At 34.7% G+C, this 16,548-nt stretch overlaps 1 protein-coding gene and 1 pseudogene across 2 annotated transcripts; both read right to left on the bottom strand.

The window, feature by feature from the left end:
* Positions 1-49: 49 nt before the first annotated feature.
* Positions 50-10,419, bottom strand: LOC129313513 (cell division control protein 48 homolog C-like; annotated as a pseudogene).
* A 1,820-nt stretch (positions 10,420-12,239) lies between these two features.
* On the bottom strand, positions 12,240-15,969 carry LOC129314533 (uncharacterized). 2 transcript variants are annotated; one of them, XM_054957995.1, is made up of 3 exons: positions 15,805-15,969; positions 12,703-14,772; positions 12,240-12,544 (listed from the first exon to the last, which is right to left on the bottom strand). In XM_054957995.1, the coding sequence occupies exon 2, from the start codon at positions 14,750-14,752 to the stop codon at positions 12,725-12,727; it is 2,028 nt and encodes a 675-aa protein (XP_054813970.1). In that variant the 5' UTR covers positions 14,753-14,772; positions 15,805-15,969; the 3' UTR covers positions 12,240-12,544; positions 12,703-12,724. The 2 variants fall into 2 exon arrangements, with proteins under 2 accessions (XP_054813970.1, XP_054813971.1); XM_054957996.1 differs by having other exon boundaries at positions 12,240-12,541.
* Between the last annotated feature and the right edge of the window lie 579 nt (positions 15,970-16,548).

The following is a 16,548-nucleotide window of genomic DNA, read 5'->3' as shown; positions in this document are numbered from 1 at the left end:
TTTCTTTCTAGGAGAAAAATTCAAGCAATATGAAAGGCTCTCTCAAAAACTCGCAAAAAATCCAGCCATCTCCATCCTAATAGTCCATATAATCGCACTTAACAGGTCGTTTGATTAAAATAAATAAATAAATAAATTTAAATATAAGAATCGACACTCATTCAAGTTTTAAAAAATAATAATAATAAAATAAATAAATATAGAATAATAATAACAAATACAAAACAAAAATTACATATCTTATTTTCGCTGCAACTCCTCGTACCAGCCTTAGCTCCCTTCATTTTTTTTTTCTTTTCTTTGCACCTTTCCTGAAAATAATGCCACCAACTCACTCCACAATTGGGGAGAAGTTTCCCAACAAATTTTTTTTTTTTTTCCTCAGGCTGCCTTAAAAGTCTCTGCCAATCGTTGATAGTATTGTTTTTGCTGCTCCAAAAAACAAGAAAACACTTTTAAGTATATAAAGCTATATATATATATATATATATATATAATCCCCATATCATAAGGCATCATAATACAATTAATTCCGGCCAAAAATAAAAGAATTCATGCTCTTTGAGAATAATGAGTCCCTAAAAATCAACTCACCTAAACATTTTGGTATAAAAGAAAAAAATAAAAATTGAATTGATGGTAATCAGTCATACCGTGTCTGACACTGAGGGAGAGATTTTAGTGAGAGCACTCTCAAAATGGCTCATCTTGATGGTCAATGCATCTGAAGTTCTCCCGGTTGATGCCGACTTCTCTTCAGCAGCAGCCAACGCTGCCTCGTTCATCTATATGTTAATCAAAGTCAGCAAACCCCCCAGAATCATTACCATGAAAACTTGTTAGCTAGTCTATGGTCTTATTTTATTAGCTCATAAAATCAGTCAGTCCAAAGAACAAATCAAACTGATCAAAAATCAATCAAAACTATTTTTTAACTTTTTGGTTTAAAATTTTAAGAGGTCATATCTTTGTAACCACTCAATTTTTTTAAGTGACTAATCTTTTTTTTTTTTGGCTTTAATTAATATAAGCTTAATACTATATGATTTTTTATATATAAAAATTGTGCCTATATAATTATCACCAATTCTGAAACAGTCAGACCAAACAACAGTGAATATATGCATATATATATATATATATAATATCCACATAATACAATCATGCGATGCGGTGATGCTACAGAGACTGGGCATGAAGGCTTTTTGAAAAGTCATTTCATATCAGCTCTGACATGGGATAAGCATGGACATCAAAAAGCTAATACATACCAATGCAGCAAGATCAGCACCGCTGAGATTTTCACAAGCTTCCATTCTTCCTATGGCACACAAGTCCACGCTGTCATCAATTGGCTTCTTCCTTGCAAGAGCTTTTAAGATCAAACTTCGTTCATCAGGGTTTGGCAGAGGAACATACAGAAGTTTACCTAACCTCCCAGGCCGAAGGACCGCACGGTCCATCACCTCAGGTCTGCATAAGAGAAACAAACACTTGTTTGGTATACAGAATTTTATAGTGCACAGGTAAAAAAGAAATGACTGTGTAAAAGTAAATGATTCTCAGATTCTTACTAAAACTAAAAGAGACACTATTAAATCATGATGAAAAAAGCATAATATTACATTAAAAAATAATTCTTTATGCTTTCATTTTCCAATTCCTTCCCGGAAACATATAGGTTTAAATGAAATGTGATAAGAGATGGCAAACAAGTCACCTGTTTGTGGCACCAATAACAAAAACACCTTGCCTTTGCTCTGCACCGTCTAATTCAATAAGTAACTGCAATTGCAAATAATTGTCAATTTTCTGTCCAAGCTAAAAATAAGAGTTGTCTTTATAGTATGTCAGCATTAAGTAATTCCTTCCAAAGATTCAAGAAACCATTTGACCTGGTTCAATAGTCGCTCAACAACCCATCCACCTTCTTTACCACGTTTGGTTGTCAATGCATCCACCTAAAGATGATTCAAATATTACAGATAAATCTTACAAATTGTAGATAAGTTACAAGGATCGCTCTCCGAAACAAATCACGTAGCAAATATATTCAATATTCTGTTCGTAGGCCAAGAGATTAACAAAGGTCAAACGCAGACCTTCCATATTTTTAATTTCAATACTTTTTTTTTTCATTTCGAAAGATTCAATACCAAAAAAGAAAAAGATTTCCAACTGCCAACTTAAAATACAATAGTTTAAATAAAAAAAATGAAATTTGGAACATCCAGATTTTAGACATTTATCTGCTGCTTCTTGCAGAAGGGCAAAATTGAGTTCATAATAAACATTATTCAAAGGTCAGAAAGCCACAAACCTCATCAAAGAAAATAATACAAGGTGAACATGTTCTTGCACGACTAAACAATGTTCGCACTGCCAGCTCACTTTCTCCAACATATTTATTTAGAAGTTCAGGGCCCTACAACGTGAAAGTAAATAAGACAGTTCATTAAGAAACTTCATCTCACACAAAGGAGAACCCTGTAACTAAACCAGAACTTAAGAGACAATGTTGCTGTAGCTGTTAGACAGACCTTGATATGAATAAAATTAGCTCCTGCCTCATTGGCAACAGCTTTGGCTATCAGTGTTTTACCACACCCTGGTGGTCCATAAAGCAAAAATCCTGTCTCAAGATTCACCCCAAATTCCTGAAAAAAATTACAAGAAATTAACCATAATGTGAAACAAGGTACAGTGAATTTTCATGACATAGCGTGTACAAAAGTCAATTGATCCATTATAGATTAGTAAAACGACTTTTAGAAAGAGCATTAGAAAGTGACTACTACAAACATAATGTAAACAGAATTACAGAGGGTCACAGTACAGCTGAAAAAATGGCTAAAACATTAAAAGAGCCTACAACAATATCAAATTGACAATCCAGATTTACAATATTGTTAGTTAACAAAAATATACCAAGCCCCAAAATAATCCAAAAAGCAAATCCTTTTGTAAAGTATGCTCTCCAATTCAGATCTCCGACATTAAATCCCATTGAATGAAATGGATTGCTTTAATCAATATCAATATACATACTAAAATCTACAGTAAGCCACTAAGCCACGATATTCACAAGCCATAAACAATCCTGTATGCAATGCACGAGAAAACATGCCTAGTTAATATATACTTTATACTCAAACATTGTGTTTTGCTATTGTAAATGGAAGAGGGAGAGTCGAAAGGATAGCCTAGAGCCCTGTAAAGTGGGAAGAGGAAGACCAAAAAAAAAAACCTCATGAAATTTATTGAACTAGACCTATTCATCAACAATATTCCTAAAAACTTAATTAATGATAGAGCAGAATGACGTCATACAATTCATATAGTCAGCCTCACTTAGTAAGATAAGGCTTGTTGTTGTTGTTGTATTGTAAATGGAAGAGGGAAGGAAACAGAGAAGAGAAGAAGAGAAGAGATGAGAGGGAGAGAGGGAGAGAACAGCAAACTCAGAATCTGGTAATTCACTAAAACTCATTTGCGCTTGTTACAACATCTCAATATCTGTTTATGGACCCTACACTTACCTAACACAACAATCATTACATAACTACCTACCTAACCATTCATTGCAACATTATGATCAATGTTATTAAAACCGGACTAATATTGAACTGGTTAAGGCACTGCTTCTCGGTTCAAAGGTCGGACTGAGGTCAAACCATTTGTAATTAACTTAATATATTATAAATATTATGTATTAAAAGTAATAGGAAAAATGATAAACTAAAGAAAATTTATTAATAATAAAGTGGTGATCTCAATTGCAGAGGGCACAATGCCGGCAGGAAACAAATCTCATTTTTGAGGGGAGAGAGGCAAGGCTTCTTAGAAGAATGGATAAAAACAAAATAAATAGGAGGAAAAGAAAAGAGGTCAATCACATAAAAGACACCTGCAAAAACATGAGAAGACGTCTCACGGAGCTCAAAAATATTATCAACCTTTTCAAAGATCAGAGGGAAGGTCTTATATATATACATATATATATATTTATATTTAAAAGAGAAGGGTTTTTTCAAGCTCTTCATGCAGCCCAAGGCGTCTCACAGGAGATTCACCAGATCTGGTTCTGCAGAAGCTTGCTGGACTAGTTCTACAGCAGGTCGCTGGACTGATTCTGCAACAGCTCGCCTGATAGGGTTCTGCGGCGGCGGCGGCGGCAGCTTGTGTTCAAGGCTTCAAGACAGAGCAAAGGAAAGTAGACTCTGGTCTGGACTGTTTCTGTGAGAGGCTGAGGTTTAGGAATTAAGATTAGGTTATTTTCGTTTGTATTGTTTCTGCCAAAAAATGGGGGAAAAAAACGAGGCAGAAAACAATGTCATTTTGCCAAAATGGGAAGAATTAAAAAAAAAAAAAAGGACTGCTTGAACCGCCAGTTCTCCCAGTTCAGTCCGGTTCGAGCGGTTCATGGCCAGTTCTTTCTCCCCCTAGTTTTGGATCATCTCCAAACCAGATACCTGGCTAGTTTCTAGTTAAACCGGTCGAACCAAACGGTCTAGCTCGGTTATAATAACCATGGTTATGATTTTAACACCGTACACTTGCCTGCTAGATGGATTTCCTGGCAAAACAATGGACAAAGCCTTGCCAGCATTTTAAGCAACTGAGCAGCCAATTCTCAACTTCTAAATTATTTCACACATATCAGCTATAGCCTACCCATTTAAGAGTTGCACTAGATGGTGCAGAGTTACATTTTTCTATTTAATCCAAATACCCACCACTGTGTAAATTACTCTCTTCTCTACATTTCATTGCAAAGTCTTTAAAAGAGATTGACCATGAACTCAGAACGTTGAACTAAGGAATGATCAGCAGAGGTTACAACCTAGGAAGCACAGATACGTCAATTTTGGTGGCATATCTGTGCCTGATACGTATCGGACATGGACACTTGCTTCGTGCACGTACGTCTGCGTCCGACACCTTTTTTTTTTTTTTCAGGCGATACAGCTTTGACGCAGCAGACACGGCTTCTACGCGGGACACTGCATTTTGCATAAAAAATTTGACTAAATTCCTAATTCGCAAACCATTCAGCAGTTCGAATGTTTTCGGATCCTGCAATCTCTCCCCAATCTCGTTCATCACTCTCATCCCTGTTCGTGCTTTCTTGTTTGCACCATCGTGAACCCATCCATTCTCAACTCACAAGTCGCGTCTCATTCTGTCTTTTGTGGCTGCTCAGCTCGTCAGTCCAATCGAGGTTCTCAACTTCTTGTCCTTCACTCGTCTCGTCTACTCTCTTCTCCGCCTTCTTGAGTTCTTGTTAAAATATCTTACTCGTCTTCTCTGCGGACTGTGATAGCCTAAAACTGAAGCATATTATTATTTTATTATGTTGCTACTTTTTTAAAAGTTTGACTATTATTTATATTATTAATTTAATATCTTGCTCTCCATATGCACAGAACCTGTTGCTCACTTTGTTTATTTTAGACTTAGTTTGACTATGATTCTCAATGGTTCTGGTCCTGTCTTATTTTAGTTTATTTCAATTTGTTTTTTTTTTAATTAGATATGGCTGCAACTAATAATTCTGGAGGAAGTATTAATTCAACGTCATTATTCTTCTATGAATGAGCTACAAAAAGAATGTCACTTTGGTCATTTTGTATTTGGTTGAATTACTATGCACTTTTATTAATTGAATTGTTATTTACATTTATATAAAAAATTTTATATATCCCCATACTATATCCTAAAATTTTTAAAATTTATCATATCGTTGTATCCGATACTTGTATCCATATCTGTGCAACCTAGGTTACAACTGCACAGAAAGCTCTGAACGCCATGAATCTAGTACAGTCACCAGCCCATCAAACACCCCAAAATTTTGATTTCATAAATGGATAGATCTTACATTATGTTTCAAGACGAAGGAAGAAAAAATCAAGGAAAAGACAGCTAACATACCATCATTAACAAAATTGGGAGGCCAAATATATTTCATCCAACATAGACTAATATTCATCTTCAACTCATTTAATAATCATGCATTCTACTGACACAAACACTTTCCTCTTGTAATCAACTGCACCACACATTAGTCCTTAATAATAGTTCTAAAAAATGCATCAGTGATCCCTTTATTATAATATGAAAACAAGCAACCAATAAACCCAGAATCTTAGTAGAATAGAAAGATACAATCTAAAGATGAAAACTGTGCATAAAGTTCAGCCAATTTAATGACTTTCAAATTAAAAGCTGCCAACTTCATACATACACCTTAACTAATGCCACAATTCAGTTAAAAAATATATATATCAGTAAAAACTACCTTATAATCGTCTGGATATTTTATGCGCCTAACAATATAACGCTCAAACTCTTGTCTCAAAAGATCAAGCCCGCCAATATCTTCCCATTTTACGTTAGGAATGGAAGAAAACCCTTCTCTTCTTGATGAAGGCTGCACCAATTTGACTGCCTCCTGCAAAAGTATCCAAATGAATATAATGATTTTCCACGGTATTTAAAAATATAGGATGATAAAGAAAAAATCATTGACATGAAAAATCTTTATGTAAAACTTATTCTAATTAAACAACTGAGATGTTTGGAACTATGAATAAATGGAAACATACAAAGGCATGCACACTTCAGTATGAGAAATCTAAGAATAACACTTGGCTTAATGAATAGACATGATAACATGTGTTATAATTTTAGAGAGGAAAACAAACTTGGCAGCATTTAAAAAAGGAAGGAACAAATGAGAAGAATATTAGAACATAAATCAATCTAAAGCACCTCAAAATCTGACATTTTGATGACAAGCTTATCCATCTCTTCTGGTAACCAAGGTTCCCTCCACCAATCTTCATCATGCTCATCTAAAAGATCTTGGGATAATTCACGTTTCCTTTCACGAATAATTCTTTTCATTGCTAGGTTACCTGCCTTGTCAGCTAGAGCTGCCAAATCTGCTCCAACAAAACCTGGTGTGGACCTGGCTATTTTTCTAAGATCAAATGAGCCCTCCAGATTTAGATTTCAAGTAAGCACAGACAAGATCTCCTCCCTAGCAAATTCATCAGGAACACCAAGGAAAATTTCACGATCAAATCGCCCGGGCCTTCTAAGGGCAGGGTCAACAGCATCAGGCCTATTCGTAGCCCCAATAACAAGAATATAGCAAGGATGGACATCAGAACTTTCTGAACTATCAGCTGGTTGCAAGAGCCTGCTCGATTGATCCATTGAAGTCACTAATTGTGTCACAATTCGTTTCTCCATCTCACGTTGTAAATTCTCTCTTTTTGAAGCAATTGCATCAATCTCGTCAAGAAAGACAATTGATGGGGCAGTCCTATATGCTTTAGAAAAAAGCTCTCTAATATTTTCTTCAGATGCTCCTAAAGTATTTTATAAAATGACAAGTTAAGAATTCAAAAGGGAAAAAAAAAAGGCTTAAAGGTAGCAGCAATGAAACTAGTTTGCCAAAATTCACAATCATTTTTCAACTCTCAAGTCTGAACTGATTAACTAGAAATATCACTTACGAAGTTATGATAAAAGGTTATGTTCTTTAGAACTAAGAATAGTAAAATAGAACATTAAAATCCACGACTTTAACTTCCTGAGGCCAACCATCCAATAAATAACAACTCACTCTAAGCATTCATAACAACATCAGGATAACTGTAACAATAACAAGCTGTAATCACTAATCATGCTACTTAATATCAATCTCACAGGTTGCACCAATGTTTTATCTTTATTTTTATTTTTTTGCCCACTGCAGCAGAAGGTTTAAATTAACAAAGTTGCAATCAACAGAAATTTTTGTAATACCGACTCAACATATTCCGATCAGTATTATTCATTATTAGCAATTATAAAGCACCGTCATCAGTTCTTCACATATTTCACTTCAAATATCAACTATCTTTAGATAATGCCAATCAATATAAGCTTTGAAGTTTTGCACTAACAAGTAACTATATTGATATAAGATACACAAGCTGTAAAAAAATATATGCATTGAACAGCAACATTCATACCTGAAACTCCAGAAACCACTTCTGTAGCTGATATCTGATAGAACGGAAAACCAGTTTCATTAGCTATAGCAAGAGCAAGAGTGGTTTTCCCACAACCTGGGGGTCCATGTAACAAAATCCCTGCCATTGGCCTCACCCCTAACTTTCTTGGCAACTGTGGATGATAAAGTGGAATGATTACTTCCATCTTCAATTCCTCCAGCACCTTCTTCATCCCACCCAAATCTTTGAATCTGGGTCCACCCTTCCCCTTGACCTCAACATCACCATTGCCATTCAAAACAGAACCCGGCAATTGCCTTTTTGGTTCCAAATCCTCTTTCATGTCACCTCCAACCCCATTCATAGCATCAATCTTAGTTGCCTTATTATTATTGGACACCTCCAGTTCAACATTTTTCTCCTCTGCTGTAGATTTCCCATTCTTTGTTTCTGAGTACGATGCCCTCAACATTGTTTTCATCAAGTCGAAGGTTGGTTCCACTTCCTTCCCATAAATTGCATCCTCTGACATAGACACAGTCCCATCTTCACCATCACTCTCTTCAGACTCCGGTGACAATGATGGACTAGAAGTTGAGGCAAAAGAGGTTGATACACACCCCTGATCCCTTCGTAACCTTTGATGGTGTAAATTCTCCATTTTTTGCAGTCTCTCTTCACTTTCATCAACTTTCTTGTGCCTCTTTCGAAATGCACTTTGACCCTCTTCATCTTCATCATTATCATCTGAGGAGTCAGGCTTCAATATTGGAGTATTGGGCTTTTTGTTGAATTGCTTGTTCCCATGCTTAGATGATGCCAAAGCTTCTTGAACAAATTGTGTCAAAGTTTGCTGTTTTGTTCGCTGGTAATCAGGGTAATTTGAGCGAAGATGGTTTACAATTTCATCAACAGTTGAGTACCTCGATTTGCAGGACTCAAGGCGGCGGCGTAGAATTTCATGTAGTGACCTTCCTCCATTTCTTCTTCCCATCTTCGTAGATTTGGTAAAGCATCTACTCAACCTTCCTTCGTTGCTGCTTTAATCTGTCTCAAAAAGCCAATGTTTTTAAATTTGGATCATCATTGAATCAGTAGAGATAAAAGATCCATGGTTCATTAGCCCAACCATGATTGAATCCATGAAAATTATGATCTCAAATAATAAATAATAAGAGGAAAGTACTGATAAATTTTACAAGGTAAAACATGACTTGATATTCAAATCAAAACAAGTCAATATCCATTACAACATCCACAATCATGAACTGAACTTAAAGTAATCACCAATCTCTATAGTTTTGGAGCAGAGAATTAGAGACTAATATCCAGAAGCAGGGTAAGCAAGTATTTTGACAATTTCAGAACCTAACTCAAGCAAGACGGTAGCCTCAAATATCAACTAACAAATTGAATAAGGTTAATCCATAAACCATTGTCAAGGAAATTTCTGAGTCATCAGTTTCAACGTATATGAAGAAGGACTCTTTATCAAGGACCAAGTCTTTCATAATTGATTATTACTACATCTTCTTTTATTGAATAAATTGATCACCGTGCTTCTGTAACTTTTAATCCTAGGTCATTTAATTAAGCTCATCCTAGCAAGCTTGACATTTGCTTCTATCACTGAGATGATGAGGATAACTTTAAAATATATTATTACACCATTAAAGAATCTGTCAGAGAACAATGGTTTTCAGAGAATAAGGCTTTCATTGAAAATTATAAAGTTCTATTGCTGATGTTTGAAACAGAGGCATGTGGCTCCTCCAAAACAACTCAATCTTATTCAAACTGAGATTTTCAACAGATCAGCACACAGCTTAATCCAGAACCTGATAGAACTAGATAAGAATCCAAGTCCTCCCCAATCTCTGCACGAATCAGCATAGAACTTTTTTTTTATTTAAATAATACACCAAAATAACGAGACGAGAGGGTGAACCCAGATTTTACGTGGACAGAACAAGTAAGAAAAAAGGCACAAATCATTCCACACCAAAAAAAAAAATACTAAAACAAACTGCGCACAGCCATTACAATTTCAAGGCCGATAACAGATGATGAATTCTTTCCTAGAAATTCTCAGAACAGAATATCTAAACAGCATCATTTAAGATTGCAACAGGACTGGGAATTTTCTCCAATTGTGGGTGGCGTGCATTACACAGGTTTGAAAAATGAGCCGTTACTCGTGGCCCATGAATTGTTTGTGTTTCAAAATTAGATAGAGATATATAAATTTATGGATTTATACCGGAGACGCTGAGACGCGATGAAGTACAGACTACAGAGCAGATGGCCCAAGTCCCAACATGGTCACGACGATGACGACGCTGAGTATGACACAGCAGCGGAGCAGAGAGGAAATAGGGAACTGGGAAGCAGACCTAACCATAGAGTCGGTTTTTTTTTTTTTTTAATGTATATGTGGGTGGGTGTGTGACTGTGTCATATAAACTTTATAATTTTTTGCATTATATGTTTGATTTAATTCTAATTTGAATTTGAATTTTTTATTTTAATACTTATAATTATTTTTAGCTTAATTTTAATTTGTGTCAGTAAAGTACTGCTAATTAAGTTTGATCAATATAATAAACTGTGTAAAATTTTAATATTCTAATATGTAAATTAGGATGAATGTAAAAAGACAAAAGTTTAAATGATAAAAGTTGATTTATAAAAGTTAAATATTCAGAACTTTTCTAAATTTTGTGATAGTTGTATAACACTCTCATTACTTCTAAAAATTAAAAATTAACCTCCTAATCTTTTAGTTTTTATCACATACTCCCTTGCCATTATTTCTTAGAGTCTATTTGCTTCAATTCCAAACTTATTTGACATAACATACAATGTAATGGAATGTAATAAAATTTTAATTACCATCAGTGTATTTGGTACACGTTGAAAAAGAATATGAACACAAAATATTCTTAAAAGAAAAAGTAAAAAGACAAAAATATTTCAAACAGTTGCAAAACTATCCCCTCTTATTTATACCATTTTTTGTCAAATATAACAAACAATTGGATCTCTTAAATGAACTTTTACAAGATGTAAATTGAAAACTAAATATACATTAAATCCTGCCATCACAATACATCTTTCTTGCTATGAAATTGAAATCTGGAAAACATATCTAAAATTTAAGAAACAAATCTAGAAGAACATGATGAAAGATAAGGAGGAAAGAGAAGATGTGCAATGAAAATCAGGTCTAGAATTTAAGAAAGCCATGTTGACGTCAAAGAAGGAGACTCTTAAACGCACCTAATATTTTCGACGTAGAAGCTCTAGCAGGTTTACAGGTGACGAGTGGAATATCGGGCACATTGAAGACTCTTCTTTGATGTTAGCAGGGTGTTCCAAAATTCCAAGTTTAGTTTTCATTGTACATGATCTCTTTTCTCCCCGTCCTCCATTGCATTCTTCTTCTTGACATGTTTCTTTCTTTTAAATTTTAGATATGTTTTTCCGAGTTTCACTTGTTTGGGATATTTTTTGTCTTCTTACTTTTTTTATTTAAAAAATCATTTATGTTCACATTTTTTTTTACAAGTGTACTAAACGATCTCATGGAAATTTAACATTGCATTTCATTACATTGTAAGTCATGCCAAATAAGTTTAGAATTGAAGCAAACAGGGATAGGTCCTAGGTTACAAATCAAAATGTTTATGCATTCTTCTCTCTTGTGATCATGTTGTAAAGATGCAGGTCTATTTTCTTTAAATGTAATTTTTTTTAACTATTGGATGTAGAAATTTTAAAAGAAGTGAGGCGTGTTAAAATTTCAAATAAAAACAAAATCAAGTGTAATGATACTTTTTAATTGGCAAACAATGAGAACAAAAGATAAAAGAGGATGCGGGAGTAATAAAAACATCAATAATAAAAAGATTAACGAAAAAGAGAAAATTGAAAAGATTGATATTTTAAATAACTAAAAAATTGAAAAAAATAAAATTATAAAGAAATGATAATAAGATATTAATTTTGGTTTTGTGATCAAATAAAAAGGAGATTTGATTCAAATCAAATACAAGTACTCATTAATTCAAACACAACATAACATATTCTGGCATAATTTAAACACCAAAAAAATGTAAATAGACTATTCCATCCCATGACATCACTTTCCTATTTGGAATTGCAAGTATAAAAGACAAATACAAAATATTTAATATCGATTTCAAAATTTAAATATATTTGTTGGCAAAATAGGAAAACCCCATCGAACATGGGTTTGCAACACTCATTACATTAAACAAAATTATGACATGAGAAATCGGTCAAAAAAGAAGTGTGAATCCCGCTAGAAGTTTTGGTTATGATAAATAAATTGCTTGTACATTTGTACCCTAATCTATCCAACAAAGAAATAAGAGAAAGACAAGCACGAACAATTCCCATTAAAAATTCAAACAAAAATCAACTGAAATATGGGCCTTGTAAACTGCAATGTCAATCTCCAGCTCTATAATCTCATATTCAGCAACTGAGGTTTCTTGTATGGTTGGTTCCTTCTACAAAATTACGAACACAAGTTACAACAAATCTTAAAATTGAAATAAACTGCCATACAAAGAGGAAATGAAAACATAATATAATCAACCAACCGTTACTATTAGCGCTGAACAATGTCTATATATTTTTGATAAAAAATATTCATGAAAAGAATTACCTGCCAAAACTAATGCCATTGTTTACTGCTTTCTTTTATCCTTTGATTTAGAGTGTTGCTGCCCATAATATGCTTTATGCCTAGACAATGAAAACTTAAGATGAGCCATATTTTGCTTTCTCCTGGCTTTTCGAGATAAACTTTTTGTCTCAACATTTGACTCCTCTGCAGATGCTTTATCGTTGTCCCCCAATCTATATGATGATGTGGACTTGCTGGCATCATCTCTTGATTTTTTATTTTTCTTCTTCTTGTCCAAACTTCCTGAACGAATGAGCTCTTGAGTCTTCTTCTTCAGCTCGTATCTCTTACGTTTGCTTAACTTCCACTCCTCCTCCCTATAAGTAGCAAGTTTTTTCAAGGAAATATATTGATTCAACTCTTTTTCATCCATCATCAGTAACTCATAGGCGCTCAAGCCAAATCTGTTTGCCTTTGTTTTGGCATACTTGAATCTTGTCTTCAAGTCCCCAATGGTATCCTCATAATCTAATTTATAATACTCATCCATCATTGCCTGTCTTGCTTTCTCCAACAGAGCTGTTTTTCGCTTCCTCTTCCGCTTACCTTCCTCATGAACTTGTTCTTCATTGTTTTCTTCCTCCTCTTGGAAGTCATGATCACTGCCATTCTCCATCCTTTGTTTCAATGCTCGTTCCCTTGCAGCCAGAAACCCATCATCAGACCCACACACGTCCCAGTCTTTCGGAAGTCCAAGCAGTTCATCTTCCTTTGCAAAATCAGGCTTCTCCATTTCACTATCATCACCACAAAAATCTGCATCAGCATCTTCTGCATTATAATATTTTTCATCAAATGCCGCCTTCATCATCTTATCATACTCCTCAGGGTCAAACTCCTCCTCTATTTCTGCAGCAGACAAGGGGATAATATCATCATCATGAATTCCTGCAGTCTTCATTATCTTTCTAACCTTCTCCTGCATCTCTTGCTTCTTCAAATTCTTCAAACGCTTCAACTCCTCCTCCCTCTCCTTCTGTGCCATTGCCATTCTCTCCTCTTTGCTCTTCCTTTGCTCCTTCCTTGCATTTGTCTTCTTCCTCACTGATCCTTCCACACTCCGAGCATGACCTAACACCCTGTCTCCCTGATTTTCTTGATATCTGTATTCATATTCTTCCTGTCTTTCGAGATCACTCTCCTCTGAGTCTGATACCCATTGCAAGTTTTCCTTATCAACACCCAAATTCCCCCCCTTTCTGTCAATCCACATCTCGTTCATGAAATAGCTTTTCAGAAACTTGGAGTTTTCATTTTCATCTGCATCTTCACCAAAGTACTCATCCAATTCCTTTCCATATTCCTCAACATCACTTTCTCTTTTGTTTTCACCAGCCTTCTCCTTCACTACAAAAAAATCCTCTTCATGATCACTTAAACCTTCCTTTTCAGACGCATCAAGAAAAGCCTTTTTCAATTCTTCTTGCTCATCAGTATAAGTCCTTTTTCCATCTTTATCAACAAAATCTAATTCCTCCTCAATCAAATGCTTTGCCATTGAATCTTTCAAATGTGATGACTTCTTACTCTTCTTATTTTCTGATATACCTTTCTCTTTTCCATCACTTTTGTCTTCTATATCCCCAAAATCTGGTCCCTCCTCGATCAAATGCTTTGCCATCACATCCTTCAAATACATTGGGTTTTTACCACTCTTATCTTTAGAATAGTTTTTCTCCTTTTCATTGCTTTCTTCTTCACTGCCATCATCTGACTCAAAAAGCTTAACATCTTTTTCCTTGAGACAGGGGTCTTTCTTCTTCACCTTAATTAAGCAATCAAAAAACTTCTTATTATTCCTTCTAGACATTTTTAGTTCCTCATCATCAGATGATTCAGATTCTTCATCACTACCAGAAGATGAGGATGAAGATGAAGAGATAAGACCCTTCTTTTTTAACTCCTCAAGACGCTGGAGATCCTCCCGTTTCTTGTTGTATTCGAATCTGCGAGCATACTCCTCATTTATCTGGACTTCTGATATGCCATCATTTTCTGAGTCACTACCATCAAAGAGTTGGAGAGCCATATTCTGCGGGAGACCAATTTCTACCAATTTGCAACATAGCAACAACAACATTAAATAGAAATTCCCTCAAAGATTCATATTATTTGAAATTGAAAAAACACCTAAATGAAACAGGTAAAACCTTAAACTTCACATCACAATAAATAATGCTAGTGAAAGAGAACATTTAAACTGGACAGATCTAAAAACGGAGGTTATTTGCTCTCTATGTCAATGAAGACTTTAAATACATGTCAATAATGAATGTCACCTATCATACTTTAAGCAAAAAAGCATGCAAAGCACAAAATGTTGCACTAAAATATAGATGCTAAAAGTCCAAACAAAGCCAAGCTGTGCACCAGTTAAAACGCAGAATTTTGAACTAAGAGGAGCACTTAAAAATGCAGGATTTTGTATACACATTCATCCATAGGCGGAGCTATATTACACTCAGTCTGCCCCCGCTGAAATCTTTTATATATGAATAGCTGATATAACATCCTTTTAATTTTTGTTCCAGACTCTTTGACGAAGATGCCTTAGTAAGCCCATTGATTCAGGCAACTCCTCCAAGCCACTGAAGAATGACAATTTAACTCTATCTTCATAATTGTAAGACACTATTCGAGCCAAGTCATTTACCAGATCATGCATGACAAATACCTCGGGAATTTTCTAAATAGACCATAATATAAAGAGATTGAAAAACAGAATACCAACACACTACAAATCCAACATTGCACACCAAGACAATCCAAAACATACCAATCGCTAGTAATCAAAACGAAGAGTGCAGAAGTACAATAGCCGATAACACATCATTGATGCAAAAACTAGTAGTGAAGTTGTTTTTAAAAAAAAAAAACGTGAACTCAATCTTCAATCAAAAGCGTCAATATTCAAACGTTTACGCGACCAGACTCAAAGCAAAATTCAAGCAAAAAATTTTAAACAAAGTAAGAAACGGTGAGCGGCGTTCGAGACAAGGTCGACGGCAACGCAGAGAAAAGACGAGGCGGGGAATAAATTCAAATCTGGATTCAAAGCCATATTGAACAAACCAATCTCACCGGATTTTGGAAGCAGACAGAGCCCTACGGTTCGAACCTTCTTCAATACTTGCCCGAGAACTACCACCCAGGCCTGAAAACAGCGGGCTGCATCCGACGGCTAGCTCGACCAAGCGCGGAGTGCTTGCTCGTCGAACGAGACATATATATCCCTACCTCTTAGCAGATGACAGGGGTTGTTGATTTGTAATTTATAATTTTAAGAAGAATTTAGGCTCCCCATAATACTTATTTGATTAATTTATAATTAACTATAGTCTTACTGTCTTAGTGTATATGAATTTTCAAAATACAACTCAATTGAATTTTTTACCCAATTATTCTAGCAGTGTTAACTGACAATTATGTTATGCTGATTGTAATAAATTTGTGGTGGGCTTTTCACATCTTGTCTTCAAATCTTTTTAAAGGTATTATAGATGCAGATTACAAAAGATTATCATAAAAAAAGAGAGAGAGAAATAATACTATTTAACAAATAGTGACTCTAATTGAGTGAGAGAATGAAAAGAGAGAAAATTTATAATTAAAAAACATTAAATGACAACCTAATCATTACTTACTACTCTATTTATTTAAGAATATAAAATATTTTTAACTTAATTTCACCTCAAATAAAATAATTATTTACTTTCAAACTAACCCTATCTTTTCATATTTATGCCTATTAAACAACCTATAATAAATATAAAATTATTTATTAATAAGGACATTTTTTAAAAAAAACAATAATTACACCTCGAA

Source organism: Prosopis cineraria, unplaced genomic scaffold (genome assembly GCF_029017545.1).
Source record: "Prosopis cineraria cultivar Desert tree isolate PC_DT_omini unplaced genomic scaffold, ASM2901754v1 PC6, whole genome shotgun sequence".
Classification (NCBI taxonomy): Eukaryota; Viridiplantae; Streptophyta; class Magnoliopsida; order Fabales; family Fabaceae; genus Prosopis; species Prosopis cineraria.
This window is presented reverse-complemented; position numbering and strand designations above follow the sequence as displayed.

Excerpts from the sequence above, each read along its gene's own strand:
- LOC129314533 (XM_054957995.1), bottom strand. The coding sequence starts at position 14,752 with ATGGCTCTCCAACTCTTTGATGGTAGTGACTCAGAAAATGATGGCATA.